Raw genomic sequence first — 15171 nt, forward strand, 5'->3', positions numbered from 1 at the left:
AGCATCTACCCTTTCTTTTTTTCAATTCCATCAACATCATCTATATATTTTGGAGTTTTTATAGACAATACTAAGAAGCATACTTATACCCAAACAGTTTTGATCAATAGATTTTCTACTCCACACAAGCATTAACTTATATTTAATTCAAAGAAGACATTTTTAAAAGACTTATTCAACTTTTTTTTCATTTCATTTTAGCAATACTACTTTCCTTCCCCATATATCAAGTTACAAAATTCCAAAATGAGTAAAATAGACAATTCTGATTACGTTACAACTAAGTCAATACCGTCAAATGATAAAGTTTCAGATTTAGAAGAATTTTCATCATCATTTAAAAATGGAGTAAAAGATAGTGATTCCTCTAGTGTTGGAACTAATCAAATGAAGAAAAATTTTTCAAATGTTGCATTAGCAATGATTGGATTTTCTTTAACTAATAGTTGGTTAGGTATATCTTCAAGTTTAGTTACTGGTATTCAATCTGGTGGTCCAGTTTTAATTGTTTATGGTATTATAATAGTTGCTTCAATTTCATTATGTATTGGTTCAACTTTAGGAGAAATGGCTTCATTAGCTCCATCAGCTGGTGGTCAATATACTTGGGCGAGAATTCTTGCTCCAAAAAGATATGCTAATTTTTGGGCTTATATAACTGGAAGTATAAGTTGGGGTGGTTCAATTTTTACTACAGCATCAATGTGTTTAGCTGTTTCATTACAATTATTAGGATTTTGGAATCTTTCTCATCCAAATCATGTTACTCAAAAATGGGAAATATTTATTATTTATAATATTATGAATTGGTTTTTATTTTTATTTAATATTTATCATAAATTTTTACCATTAGTTGGTAATAGTATTTTTACAATAAGTATTTCTTCATATTGTATAATTTTAATTACTGTATTAGTTTGTTCAAGAGGTAATTATCAAGATGCTCACTTTGTATTTGTTGAATTTACAAATGGTACAGGTTGGCCATCAAAGGGAATTGCATTTATAGTTGGTTTAATTAATCCTGCTTGGTCATTTTCATGTCTTGATAGTGTTACTCATTTAAGTGAAGAAACAGCACAACCAGAAAGAGATATTCCAAAAGCTGTTATGTCAACTGTTGTTATAGGATTTGTAACTGCATTTACATATTCAATTGCTATGTTTTATTGTATTACAGATTTAGATTTAGTTATTAATTCAACTACAGGTATGCCAATTTTAGATATTTATTATCAAGCATTAAATAATAAAGTTGGTGCTATATGTTTAGGATCATTAGTATTTTTAACTGCTTCTGGATGTACAATTGCTAGTCAAACATGGCAAGCAAGATTATGTTGGTCTTTTGCAAGAGATAATGGTTTACCAATGTCAAAATATTTATCTATAATTGATCCAAAAACTGGAAGTCCTTTATATGCTCATATTTTTTCAACTGTAATTGTTTCAGTTGTATCAGTATTAGTATTTTCAGATGCTGCATTTCAAGCTACTGCATTAGCTTGTGTTTCATTTTTATTAATTGCTTATTCAATTCCAACTATATTCTTGTTGATGAGAAAACGTCAAGTTAGACCAGGTCCTTTTTGGTTAGGTAAATTTGGTTATTTTTGTAATATTGTTTTATTATGTTGGACTGTTTTTGCATTAGTGTTTTTTTCTTTTCCAGCTTATTATCCTGTAACTGCTGAAGGTATGAATTATTTTTGTGTTGTTTTATTTGTTTATGTTATTTGTATGTTAGTTTATTGGTGGTTTCCAATAAAGAAATATGCTTGTAAATATAATTTTAGAGGAGGTGAACAATTTCAAGAAGAAACTGAATTTCCAAATGTTTGTATAAATGAGTGGTAAATAGAGTTGCATTTAATATATTATTTATTTATTTAGATCTATAACTTTTGTAAGTGTTGTTTTATGTACTTAAATTGTCTACAAATCGTTCATGTCCATCCCATAAACTTTCAGTAATACACCAAGTTGCCAAACTTTTTGAATTATCTGGAATTTCTCCGGAAAATTTTGTAATAAAATATCCCATATTAAAAAATGCATTTGAATAAATAATGAATGACATTAATGGAAATCGTTGTATTAAAAGATAATATACTAAACCAATACCAAATAAAACTCCCTTCCTTGTATTTAACCATTGATTTTGTTCAGATGTAGTAAAATGAATTTTATTGAAGTAGTATATTAGTAGATCTTCTGCTAGGTTCCATGATCCATAAAACGTTGTGATTACTAGAACTGTATAATGATAGTTGGACATTTGAAGTATAGTTACCAATATTAGTGACAAAACTGTTCCAACCTTATCAACAAATGTTTGAAATGATATAAATCCCAAGATTAATGAAGTGAATCTTTCAGGTAAGTATTCAATTGATAGGAACAAAATACAATTTAAGAAAAAATAATTAGTATACCTTTTGATAAAATATTTAAATTCTCTTGAAAATTTTAATAAATCAGTAACATTTTTACTCCAACTTTTCGAAGAATCTAATTTATAATTTGATGAAAGTTTTAAATAATTTTCAAAATTTTGTTGATTATTTTTTAAATCTTGATATTTTAAATTACAAAGAAATAAAGTTTCTAAATCTTGATCAAAAAATGAAATTGTTGACATAATGAATATATTTATATTCAAAAAATATTTTAAAAAATATTCAAATTTCATTAATTTTTCAAATTGATTGAAATTGACAAATCCATTTTCTGATAAATATTGAATTGAGACTTTTAAAATTAGTTGTGGTCCATTTAGTAGTATATATAGTATGACTGATAATTTCAAATATTTGATAAATAGATATATGTTATTTGTGGTATAAAACTCCTTATTGATTAATGAATTGTATATTGTACTCAAAGTTAATTCAATACTTCGTAGAACTATTCTTATTGAAAAATATTCGGACCTTGTGGAGATGAATATTGGTGATGCCATGATGAAATTAAATCAATATTTCAAGATTTAAAATGAAAATATGATGTCCTTTTTAAATGATTTGCTTTCCTTAAGGTTTGTTATGTGCAGTGTAAACAATTAGATCTTTGAATGATGGCGATAACGTGTTTTATTATGACTAAGTTCTTTGCTTTGAATAGTTCTCTATCTTAAATACTTGACGTTATTATAACTCTTCGCTTGTTAATTATTATATTTGTAGATTTGACATGACTACTTTAAAGATAAAATGACATATTAAAACGATGCCAAAACCGTTTCTTTAAAATTTATTTTTTTTTTTCATTTCAATGTTTGGTCTTCTTTGTGTTACTTTTTCTTGACAGTTTTTCTTCTTTCTTTTTACTGTTGCAATCAAAACAACATATTTTATAAAAACCTCATTCCAAGTATGATATTTGGATGCTATAGTGTTATTTGCAGGTGTGTACACGCAATGCTTTAAAAACAAACACTTCTTAAACTCTATGAGTTCAAGGATTTAGTAGTGAATGAACCAAAACAAATTGTTGATGTTTTTTAAACGAATTGGTAGCCTTGAATGGTCCAAGCCTAGTAAGATATAGATCCCAGATCTGAATTTGATATCAACCAATATGAAGATGGATTCTATCCACTTAACTAGGATCGCAAACTTCAACGGAGTAAAAATATCCTTCGAAATTATGCATCAAGATTGACTTTATGAGAATAATATCACGGATTTATCAAAACCCTGCAACTATCAACACATGTTGGAAAGTTTTGCTCAAAATTTTGCCAAACCCTTCGTTAAGAAGGTTATTCTCTTTAAACTTAATGAATAAAGTTCGGTTATATATGGCATAACTATGAGGAGTTTTATCTCGGACTTTTAAATCCAGGCTTATTTTTAGTTACAATTTTTTTAGCAGAGTCAAAATTGCACAAAAATGATAAGCCTTCAAACAGAACAAGTCAGAAAACAAAACTTGACTTCTAATTTACAAATGCCTCAATTCTCGATGCCATTCCTATCTACGTTCATTGTGATTTATGCAATGATAAACTTTTGGAAATAAGGGGGATGTAATTCAATTGTGCTAACTATATATATGCAAATGCTTTTCTTGTAAACAGTTGACATATTTTTCAACTCACTAACTTACTTTTCAAAATTCAATTTTAGACTTCAACATGTCAGAAATTTTGCAACCAAATTTAAATACATATTCAAAATTAAAACCAAACACACATAAAAAACTTCAGTCATCTCATTCCAGAACAAGTTTGATTGATGTAACAGATAAATTACCTATTCAACCACCATGTAGAATTTTATTTAAAAATGAAATGGAACATGCTTCAGGTTCTTTCAAATTAAGGGGTATTGGAAATTTAGTAAAAACATCAATTGAAAAAGCACAATCAAAAGGTATACCATTAAATCAAATACATGTGTTTGCATCAAGTGGTGGAAATGCAGGATTAGCAGCTGCTTATTCAGCTAAATTTTATAATGTATCTTGTACTGTAGCTATACCAATAATTGCAAAACCAATAATTCAAACAAAATTAAAAGAATTTGGAGCAAGAGTAATATTATTTGGAAATTCAATAAATGAAGCAGATCAACATTTAAAAAATATAATAAATTCAGCAAGTCAAGATATTTTTCCTATATATTGTCATCCATTTGATAATCCAGAAATATGGCATGGTCATTCTACATTAGTAGATGAAGTATCTCAACAAGTTGAAAATAAAGATAAAATAAAAGGATTTGTTTGTTCATTTGGTGGAGGAGGATTATATAATGGAATATATCAAGGCATGGTTCAAAATGATATATCTGGAGATATCTTATTACTAGAAACAGCTCAAGCACCAACATTAACAGAAACTATAAAAGCAAACAACATCATACAATTAAAAAATGTTAATTCATTAGCTACTTCTTTAGCATGTTCATATACTACTAAACAATCATTACAATATTATCAAGATAGAGATAATGGAATTCAATCACATTTAGAATTAATAGATGATATGGATGCTTTAAGAGCTTGCATTGCATATAATAAATGTTGTAAAAAAACAGTTGAACCAGCTTGTGGTACTGCTTTATCTGTTTGTTACGACAAAATAGATTTATTATTTAAAAATTTTTCCCATTTAAAAAAAGATGATATTTTGGTGATTGTCGTTTGTGGTGGTTCATGTACCACTGATGAAGAATTGAAACAATTCGAACAAATATTGAAGAAGTCAGAAACCAAACTTTAGTTTGATATAGAGTGGTATAGATGAATAGAAGTAATGTCGTAATGTTTGTAAAAATTGTTTGTCTTTTAAATAAAGGATATTTACAATAAAATGTTTATGAATATTCCTAGTATTTTCTTTGTTTAGGTCGAGAATTACTAAATTGAGCCAAACCTCGACCAATATTATGTTCTAATTTTTGTCTAATCTACGAAGAATTTACGCCGTAAATTACATTATCATATAAAACCGCAAATAAAAAAAATTTGTAAATGGAGAGTTGACCGAGTTGGTTAAGGTGACAGACTTAAGCGAGAAGGTTCAAACCCTTCGTATAAGACTTAGAAATCTGTTGGTATGTCTACCGCGCGAGTTCGAATCTCGTACTCTTCACTACATTATAGTCACCCATGTTTTTTTTATATTCCAAAATTTTTTATTTTTCAAAATGACCAGTTCATTAGATCAGTGGCATAGCTTAATTAACAGTAAAACAACGTTTGGCTTAGTTCTATCGTAAAAGCATGAGATCGATGTATATTCGTGTGTGCATGGACTCAATCTAAATGCAATATACAATCAAAGTTGTTACTGCTATTTTTATCACGTCGACCAAAATCATTATAGTCAGTTGAATAGGATAAACGCAATTTGTATCCAAGAATGTGACACTCTATGGATTGTGTGTGCTTCAAAATTCAGGTTGGACCTTGTTGTATGATATGGTTGCAAAAAAAAAAATCAGTGAGAAATCAGTTCTCACTCTTATGCCTCTTGATGAGAAAAAAAAAAAAATTTGATATATAAATGCATCAATCTTAAAAATAATCAACTGTTTCAAGTTCCTTCATGTTTCAAGTTGGAAAAAAATCAAGTTGCAACGAAGAAGTTTTAAATGAAATTGATTGTTGAAGTTTCACAAAGGATTTAAGCTTGTAAAATGAACACGTGACTTTTTTCCCACTTCTGTGTTAAATCTTTCAGAAGAAAAAAAGGTAAAAAAAATATGTTCATGAATGCATCATCATAACATATAACGACCATTTGATTATTCACTGCTGACCACCAATCATTTAACGATCCAAATCAATACATCTTGTCGTGGATTTAATTAGATTTATACGTTCTTATTCCTTCGATTTATTTGAATCAAGGTTGCAAAATTAATATTTTTGATACTTCGCAGTGAGAAGAAAAAACTTGCAACACATACCACAACCTGAAACATCAATCATATCAGTCTCACTATTCAATAATTGATTAATATTGTTAAAGCACAAAACAGATTCAATGATGGAGAATATGAAGGCAGAAGTAAGACGATGTCGTCGATGTAAAAGAAAAAGAATAGATGATGAACCGATGGAAGTTAGACAATTTAAAACTTGTGCAAAATGTAGAATTATTGAAAGGAATAAAAAAAATCTGAGAAAACCACTAGCTGAAGAAACCATGTTGTATGGATTGAAACAATTTCGAGAACAACAATCAACTGAAAATTATATTGAAGAAGAAGGATTATTAAAAGATGAATTTTTTAAGAGATATCACAATAAACCATTTAATTATGATGTTGAAATTAGAAAAGTACTAGGCGATCCAAACTACGTTGCTCCAACGATTGTAAATATGGATGAATCAGTTATATCCGCGGATACTTTATCACCAGGAGGTACAAGATATCAAATGACACTTAAACCAATTGACTCACAAGCTCCATTAAAATTAAAGATTGAAAGAATAAAAAAACCTAAACCTGCCAGCATACCAAGAGCCACCCATGCCAGAACTCACAATTATCATCAACAACAGCAAAAGCAGTTACAGCATCATCAGTCGATTCAAAGTCTGAATATCCCATTAATCTCGAAGCCTTTACCTCGTAGTGAAGATAAATTGTCTCGAAATCATAAAGAAGTTTTTATTAGTGACTCAGAAGAACTAGATTCGTTCAAAAAATACTTGAGAGAATTAGGTGGTGAATTAGCAGATACTACAAATGACACGAATCCTTATTCATATCCTAATGTTTATGGTGATCTCGATAAATTTTTATTAAAGATTACTGAATTAATTGATAAAAAAGAAAAATTCAATGATCTAGTGTTTTTAAAAGAATTTGATAAAAATTTTTGTGATGAAATGTCTGAGGATTCATATGGTGAAAAAGATGTAACCAATACTCAAATTTTCAAGTCTAATGAAAAACAAGGAAGGATCAATTTATTAAGTAATTTGAAAGTTTTATTTATTAACACAATTGCTGCAGCAATACGATTAGATTTTGAACAAAAATCTACGAATTTACACGATTACAAATATTCAAGTAACATCAGAAGTTATTATCAACATAGAGATTTACCAAAACCAAATGAACCAAATCAAGAATTGAAAAATTCATCCATTAGTTTATCATTTAATAAGAAATATCAAATACTAACAATCAAAGTTAGTTATGAAATTAGTATACCTGGCTCAATTGAATATTCCCCAGAGTTTAAAAAGCTAATTTATGAAGTTTTGAAAAAGTTTGCTCAATCTGGCAATAATATCACATTTGACAAGATCACTGGTATTAAAGTATATGAGCAATTGAAATTCAATTTGAGCAATTACAATTCGAATCTAAGTACATCAATCGGAAAATTGAATAAAGAGAAGTTTATCAAAGATTTTGTTAATTTTGAGAAAGATATGAAGGAGTTGAAAGATGAAGAAGAAAAAGGTGGCAACAATAAAGAAGATGAGGAAGTAGAAAAAGATGAGGATGAAGCTGACGAATTAGATGATGTTGATATGGAAGATGTGGAAGAAAAAACACATCCTGAGAGTGATGATTCTGATGAAGAAAGTGACGATGAAGGTGGTAATGAAGTTAATACTATAGAAGAAAAGCTAGAAAATACGTCCTCCATTGGCCGATCTGATACAATCACAGGAGGAAATAGAGGTTCAACAGAATCCGTCTTTACCAAGAAAGAAGCTACTGCAGAAATATTGGATCCAATTTTTAAACCTTGATATAAGCTATTTATTTCGTATCTTGTCTTTAATTATTATATCTTTTGGATCTGAAAACAACCCCTTTAAATCTCGTAAATTATTTTTTTCTCTTTTTGCAAATCTAGGAACTAAAAATATTAAAACAGTAAAAAAAAAAGGTTCATAATACGTGAAGCACTTACCATACTATAAACCAAATCATCTATAAATTTCGAAACTTCATACAAGTTGATATTTTGTTCAAAAACCTATTTTTCCACAACTACATTTCATTTTACATTTAAGTTGGTACCATAATCAATCACTTGACTTAAAATATAATATGAGATATTATTTATCATATTATTATATATTATTATTATCAATTACAACTACCATCTATGGTATACATCTAGATACAAATAATGAAACGTCAATACGAGAAAGTTGTGACATAATAGCAAAGGGTTTATTAGACTATTATGATGGTACTAAGTACGGAGGTACAATTGGAGAATTTACATGGCCATATTATTGGTGGGAAGCCGGCGGAGCTTGGGGAGGTTTGATCGACTATACTGCTTTCTTTGAAAATGATACATTAGTTCCGTTAATTAAACAAGCATTACTATATCAAACTGGTGACGATTTGAATTATATACCATTAAATCAAAGTACAACCGAAGGTAATGATGATCAAGGATTTTGGGGAATTGCAGCTATGGGAGCAGCTGAAAGAAATTTTAGTAGTCCCGATGATGAGAAATTAAGTTGGTTAGGTTTAACTCAGGCTGTTTTCAATACAATGACAGCTAGATGGGATTCTGATGATTGTAATGGTGGTTTGAGATGGCAGATTTTTCAATGGAATACTGGATATGATTATAAAAATTCTGTTTCAAATGGTTGTTTATTTCATATTGCTGCTAGATTAGCAAGATTCACTGGTAATGATTCATACGTTGAGTGGGCAGAAAGAGTTTGGGACTGGATGTATGGAGTTGGTTTAATGACAGAGGGGGATTGGTGGTTCGTATATGACGGGGTTAAAATTCATGATAATTGTACGGCTATTACTAAATATCAATGGACATACAATCAAGGTATGATGTTGGCGGGTTGTGCTTATTTATATAATTATACTGAAGAGCCAAAATGGTATAATTATACTATGAGTTTGTTAGATAGTGCTCAAGTATTTTTCAAAAATATGTCAGATTATGGTTATCCCGAGAGTTCCGTTATGTATGAAGCTGCTTGTCAACCATCATATACATGTAATAATGACCAGAGATCTTTCAAAGCTTATTTTTCAAGATTTTTGGGTTTAACATCAGTATTGGTTCCTGATACCTACCCGAGGATACATAAATGGTTAGTTGATTCATCCAATGCTGCTGCAGGTTCATGTTCAGGAGGATCAGATGGTGTTACATGTGGATTGAGTTGGACGAACTGGACTGTAGGTTGGGATACATATTATGGACTTGGAGAACAAATGTCAGCTTTAGAATGTATTCAAAATTTGGTAGTAAAACCACCTTTAAAAATGTCTGATTTTGAAGTAAAACCAGAATCAATGCCTTGGTTAGGTTATCCAAAGCATCCAGAAAATGCTAAGTCCCTTGATCTTCATACAAAAGATTATGGTGGAGCAGGTGTAATTACAGCTATAATTGGAATTTCAATAATCGGGTGTTTTATATGGTTAATTGTTTAGATTATTTAGAATGGGTTAATAAAAATATAGTATTGTAGATTTGATAAATTATTGCCATGTCGGAAAACTCGGTGTCGGTTTTTTTGTTTATCAATGTCGAAAACTTGTTATCTGATAAACAAAAATTCAGGGAAAAAATGTGTAATCTGTCTTCATAAAGTTATTACTTCCCCACCAAAAAAGTTAGATAATAATCCTTGTTCACCTCGCCATCAATCAGTTACAGTTGAATCAGATATAATCATTACAATTTCAATTATTCAAACAATTCCATTATTAATCAATGAACCCAGAGGATCAATTCACATCTGTTCGTTGGGATAGAGACGAAATCAATAAAAACAATAACAATCAAGTGGAGTCTACTGAGGATCAATCGAAGGTAATTAAACCTGATATTAAGACTCAATCGGTTGATGAAGAGCCCATTGAAGAAGAGTATTTGTCAGTGCCAGTTACTGATGCTAACAATGCTCAAAAATCAAATACAATAATTCAGGAAAATACGGATGAAGCTGAAAGTTCCGATCCAAGTAATTCATTATTGATTTCTCAACCAGATAATAAAGATGAACCTAGTCAGCAGCCTAAGATCAATGAAGAAAGAAGAAGTCTGAATTCACAACCTGAGTTACAAGAATCTTTACATGAATCAAATTCAAATGAGGCGGAAATTCCATCACAATCAAATGCTGAGCAAATAGATACGTCATTTTTTGATAAATATTCTATCAAAATTTCAGCAACTAACCCAAATCGAGACTTGGATGCATCATCAAAACCATTTATTTCATACTTAGTAACCACTACTACTGATAATCCAAATATTAAAAAGTTGGGCAAGGATAATCATAGTGATGAACAATATGTGACCTACAGTGTTCGTAGAAGATATGGTGATTTTAGATATTTGCATGAAAGTCTTACCAACGATTTTCCGACCACAATGATTCCGCCTTTACCTTCAAAACTGAATATAAAATATTTGACTGGAGATACATTTAGTCACGAATTTGTGCATAAAAGATTACATTCATTGGAAAGATTTTTAAGGTTTATTGTTCAGCATAAACTTTTATCTCAACTGTCAATTTTCCATTTGTTTATAAGTGATTCAAATGATTGGAATACTTTCACAACATCATTGAAATTGAAAGAATTGAATGTTAATGGGGAGCAACAAGGTGGTTTGGTGAATAAAGTAGTCAATGAAGATTTGATCACTGAAAAAGTGATGAATTTTCTTACATCATCAAAGCATAAAAAGGAGACTAATCGGGAAATTTTGGAAATAAATGACAAATTGAACAAACTTTATGAGAATTTGTTGAAATTGGATAGAATATTTTCCAAATTAAATCGCAAGAACAAGGAACTTAGTAATGATTATTCTCATTTTTCAAATCAAATATTAAAATTGTCCACTATACAAAGTGAGGAGGATAGTTCCGTAATCTCGAACTTTAAAGTTTTTGCGGAATCGCTTGACTTTTTCCTGAACTCGTGGTCTCAGTTGCATAAATATATGGATGAATCATTCTTGGTGTCATTGAAGGATTGCTCAAAATACATAATAAGTCTCACCAATCTCATTGAACTACAACATAATAAAAAAATTGATCTACAAGTTTTACAAGATTATCTTATTAAAACAAGAAATGAATTAAGTACTGCTAGCGGTGGTCATCCTTCATCTTCATATCATAGTAGTGGTAGCGGAAGTGGGATTGTAAATAATACTACTCAATTAATCAAGGACACTATATCAACGTCAGCTACCCCATATATAGGATCAACTTCAAAAGAACACAAAATTCAAAAATTAGAAAATAAGGCGGCTCAATTGGAAAATGAAATTAAAGTTCAGACAAAATTAATTAATGACTTTACCAACAAAATCATTACAGAAGAATATCCTAATTGGGACAATTTTAACAAAAATGAATTAAAAGGCTCAATGATTGGTTTGTGTGATAAACAAATTGAATTTTATAAGGGATTAGTTGATAAATGGACTGATGTTGAAATCAAACTAACTCAAAGACTAAATAGTATACAATAAGTTCATTTCTTAGAATATTAGGTGGTATCTTTTATATAAGTTTATTTATATTAGTACAATGAGATGAATTGAATAGTAATGCTATAAAATTAGATCGATTTTTTTAACATTTTGAAACTTTGATAACGCGATCTCTAGTTTCTACAATCTTGTAATTGAAATGCTCTGAAAAATCCTTGTGATCAAGAAACCAATCAGACCCTAAAGTTTTCAACAAATAAGCTGTGATATCGTCACAATAACCAAGTAAACTTAAATCAAAATTTTTATCTGGAATTGGGTCTTTATTTATGAGAACCTTTTTCACATTCTTAGGTATTTGATCAATCATACTCGACACTGGTTCAACCTTCAATGATGATCCAACAACTATAACCAAGTCACAATCAATTGCATCTTTACTCAAACAACTGTAAAATTTCTCCGGTAAATCTTCCCCAAAAAATGTGATGTCAGGTTTGTATACACCATGATTAAAAGGTGCGTTCTCTATATTTCTCCAACATTGAAAACAACGAGGAATTAGACCACCACGAATACTATCATGAATACGTTTACCATTAATTTTATTTTTACAAGTAATACAAGTAGCATTAGCAAATGATCCATGACATTGTACCAATTTTGTTTCATTAATACCTGCCGCCAGTTCTAAGTTGTCAACATTTTGAGTGTATAATCTTCTTAATTTGTTTTTATCCTGTAACAATCTAATGAAACAATGAAACAAACTCAATTTTTCATCTGGTGGTAATATCATATGAGCAACTGAATAAAAGATTGATGGATCAAGTCTGAAAGTCATCAAATCAAATACCATTTGAGGATCTGATAAATTGAGACTTTCCAATTTACTATAAAGACCCTCGTTTGATCTAAAATCTGGAATACCTAATGATGTCAGGATACCTGCTCCCGTTATAACCATTATCTTTGACTTCGTTTTCAAATCTTCAACAAAATCATCCAAAAAATATTGCTGCTCAAATGCCTTAGTGACAGACAAAAGATCACCTTTTTCATCCCACATCAACAACTTGATCAATATTCCTGCCAACTCATCAATAGTTTGAGACTTATGATCTTTGATAGCAGCTTTTGGATATCCTAAATTTAAAATCAAATTACAAATGTCAAATTTGGTCATTGAATCACTTAAATGTTTTTCTAAAAATCCAGCCACTCCTTTTACTCTTAGTTTATCTTTATATCTTTTTCTAAGCTTCTTATCTGCTACGAAATTTTCAATATAATCATCACTCAAAACTTCTGATTCCATCTCTTTGATTCGTTGAGCTGAAGCATCCATAAGACTTAATTCTTCTGATTCTGACTCGGAAACGCTCGTATCCGGTGAAATATGTAGCTGGTTTGAATGATCTGTATATTCTTCCTTCGATTTAAGGTGTGTTGATAAAGATATTAGCGGTATAGTGTCATTTATCAGTCTTGTTGGAGATATGGTTGGACTGACGTCTTTGGAATTACTATTTGATTCTTTGAATAAACTTTCAATTTCTTGATTGTTCGGTACGTTAGACTTGGATTCCTGTACCTCACGTATTTCCTCCTGACGCGGTTGTACCGTTGAGAATGGTGGAGAACGGATTCGCTCTGGTTCTGGTGAGTATTCTTGACTTTCAGTAATTCGCTCGGGTTCTTGTGAGCATTCTTGACTTTCAATAACTTGAGGTACTATTGAAAGTTCCGGCAAAGTAAATTCATTAAGATCGATTTTTTGATCGGGTTTATCAAAATCAAAATTTATAGCGTCAAGGTCAAATTCATCATCGATTGTGATTGTATTCTCAAGGCTTGTGTTTTGTGCAGGAATTGCGCTATCATGTGAGGGGTGTGCTGACATCGATTCCAAAGCTTGAGTCTGTGGCAAATTTTTAGTTGATAAGTTTAAATGCGACGCTTCGTGTGGAAAATTTAAGCTATGATGTGAGGTTGGTGCTGAAGTCGACTCCAGAGCTTGAGTCTGTGGCAAATCCCGAGATGTTAAGTTCAAAAGCGACGCTTCGTGTGGCAAATTCGAAGTCATATCAATCGTGGCATGTCCGCTTACTTCTTGCGATTTTGAATGAGTTTGGTCCCTAGGAGCTACATCTATATCGACTACATTTCCAAGGATTGGTTGATTGGCAGGTTGAATGTTGAACGCTATGTTCTTGCTCGGTGTAATCGGTTGTAGATTGAAATCACCCGTGGTATTATTGACTGGTGGAGCTTGACTCGAGTTTTCTGTCATTAAAGTGGCAGTGGAAGATATGTTTTCAAATATTTTGCTGAAATTTTCGTCTGACAATCGAAATTTATTGATGTTTTGCACTGATGATGGAGCGCTCGAAGCAGCTGTTGGTTTGAAGATTTCTTTCATGGTGGTATCCGATACTCGAAACTTCTTGGTATTTTTTTGAATCTTTGAAAAAGCTTTTGGTCTATAGAATGAACCTATGTTTATTCTTCCATTTGAAAAGTTAGGGCTCCGCTGTGGAACAGTTGCTTGATTGACCCGGTGACTCACTGGCACATTGGTACGATTTATGGCTGGTGTTTGTTGATAAATACGATTATTTCGATTTTGAATTTCTGAGTTTTCAACCTCGTTCCCTTTTGTTCCATTATTAATATAGTTCAACGCGTTGATGGGTCGTGGATTCGCAGTTTTTGATTTTTTTGAACTATTTTGACTTAACATACTAAATCTTGCTTCATTCAACTTGAGTGGCTTAACAACGGCAACCGAGTTGGCGGGGACTTTCCAAGATAAACAACCATCATTTCTACTCAATTCAAATCCATCTATGAATTCACTTTCCAACTCTTTTACTATTGTTGGTGGTGTTTTCGATAAAGCTAACACCGACATTGAGGAGTTGCCACTATAAGTATTTTGACTTGAAATCATGTTCTCCTGATACCGTTGAAAATTCTGAACAGTGAGACTCATATTAATGTCATTTTAAATGCTTTTCTTATGCTGACCGATAGGATTTATGTATGCTGTAGTTGTTGTAAAGTATTAAATTTTTGCCAATATTACTAATAACCCGTAGTTTCAACCGAATTAAAACTATATTATAATAATTCTGAGACTTCAATAAGTAATAAAACTCCGTAAAGTTGGTCGGAAGTATTGATATATGGTTTATGAGTGAAATTCACAATTTTGTTATGAATGAAAAGATTAGCCTA

At 30.7% G+C, this 15171-nt stretch overlaps 7 protein-coding genes across 7 annotated transcripts; 5 read left to right on the plus strand and 2 right to left on the minus strand. All coding sequences in view use genetic code 12, as the record gives it.

The window, feature by feature from the left end:
* Positions 1 to 246: 246 nt before the first annotated feature.
* Positions 247 to 1857, plus strand: HNM1 (Hnm1p; the record flags this gene model as incomplete). The annotated part of the gene is made up of 1 exon (XM_051759461.1): positions 247 to 1857. One exon carries the CDS (start codon positions 247 to 249, stop codon positions 1855 to 1857), a length of 1611 nt encoding a protein of 536 aa, XP_051612836.1.
* A 61-nt stretch (positions 1858 to 1918) lies between these two features.
* On the minus strand, positions 1919 to 2962 carry KGF55_004547 (uncharacterized protein; the record flags this gene model as incomplete). The annotated part of the gene is made up of 1 exon (XM_051759463.1): positions 1919 to 2962. One exon carries the CDS (start codon positions 2960 to 2962, stop codon positions 1919 to 1921), a length of 1044 nt encoding a protein of 347 aa, XP_051612837.1.
* A 1176-nt stretch (positions 2963 to 4138) lies between these two features.
* CHA1 (Cha1p) lies at positions 4139 to 5227 on the plus strand (the record flags this gene model as incomplete). Its single annotated transcript, XM_051759464.1, has 1 exon — positions 4139 to 5227. One exon carries the CDS (start codon positions 4139 to 4141, stop codon positions 5225 to 5227), a length of 1089 nt encoding a protein of 362 aa, XP_051612838.1.
* Positions 5228 to 6496: 1269 nt separating this feature from the next.
* KGF55_004549 (uncharacterized protein) lies at positions 6497 to 8227 on the plus strand (the record flags this gene model as incomplete). Its single annotated transcript, XM_051759465.1, has 1 exon — positions 6497 to 8227. The coding sequence occupies one exon, from the start codon at positions 6497 to 6499 to the stop codon at positions 8225 to 8227; it is 1731 nt and encodes a 576-aa protein (XP_051612839.1).
* Positions 8228 to 8531: 304 nt separating this feature from the next.
* On the plus strand, positions 8532 to 9908 carry DCW1 (putative mannan endo-1,6-alpha-mannosidase; the record flags this gene model as incomplete). Its single annotated transcript, XM_051759466.1, has 1 exon — positions 8532 to 9908. One exon carries the CDS (start codon positions 8532 to 8534, stop codon positions 9906 to 9908), a length of 1377 nt encoding a protein of 458 aa, XP_051612840.1.
* A 283-nt stretch (positions 9909 to 10191) lies between these two features.
* Positions 10192 to 11970, plus strand: SNX4 (Snx4p; the record flags this gene model as incomplete). Its single annotated transcript, XM_051759467.1, has 1 exon — positions 10192 to 11970. One exon carries the CDS (start codon positions 10192 to 10194, stop codon positions 11968 to 11970), a length of 1779 nt encoding a protein of 592 aa, XP_051612841.1.
* A 103-nt stretch (positions 11971 to 12073) lies between these two features.
* SIR2 (Sir2p) lies at positions 12074 to 14884 on the minus strand (the record flags this gene model as incomplete). Its single annotated transcript, XM_051759468.1, has 1 exon — positions 12074 to 14884. One exon carries the CDS (start codon positions 14882 to 14884, stop codon positions 12074 to 12076), a length of 2811 nt encoding a protein of 936 aa, XP_051612842.1.
* Positions 14885 to 15171: the final 287 nt, after the last annotated feature.

Source organism: Candida pseudojiufengensis (assembly GCF_024610245.1).
Source record: "Candida pseudojiufengensis strain CBS 10847 chromosome Unknown scaffold13, whole genome shotgun sequence".
NCBI classification, from domain to species: domain Eukaryota; kingdom Fungi; phylum Ascomycota; class Pichiomycetes; order Serinales; family Debaryomycetaceae; genus Lodderomyces; species Lodderomyces pseudojiufengensis.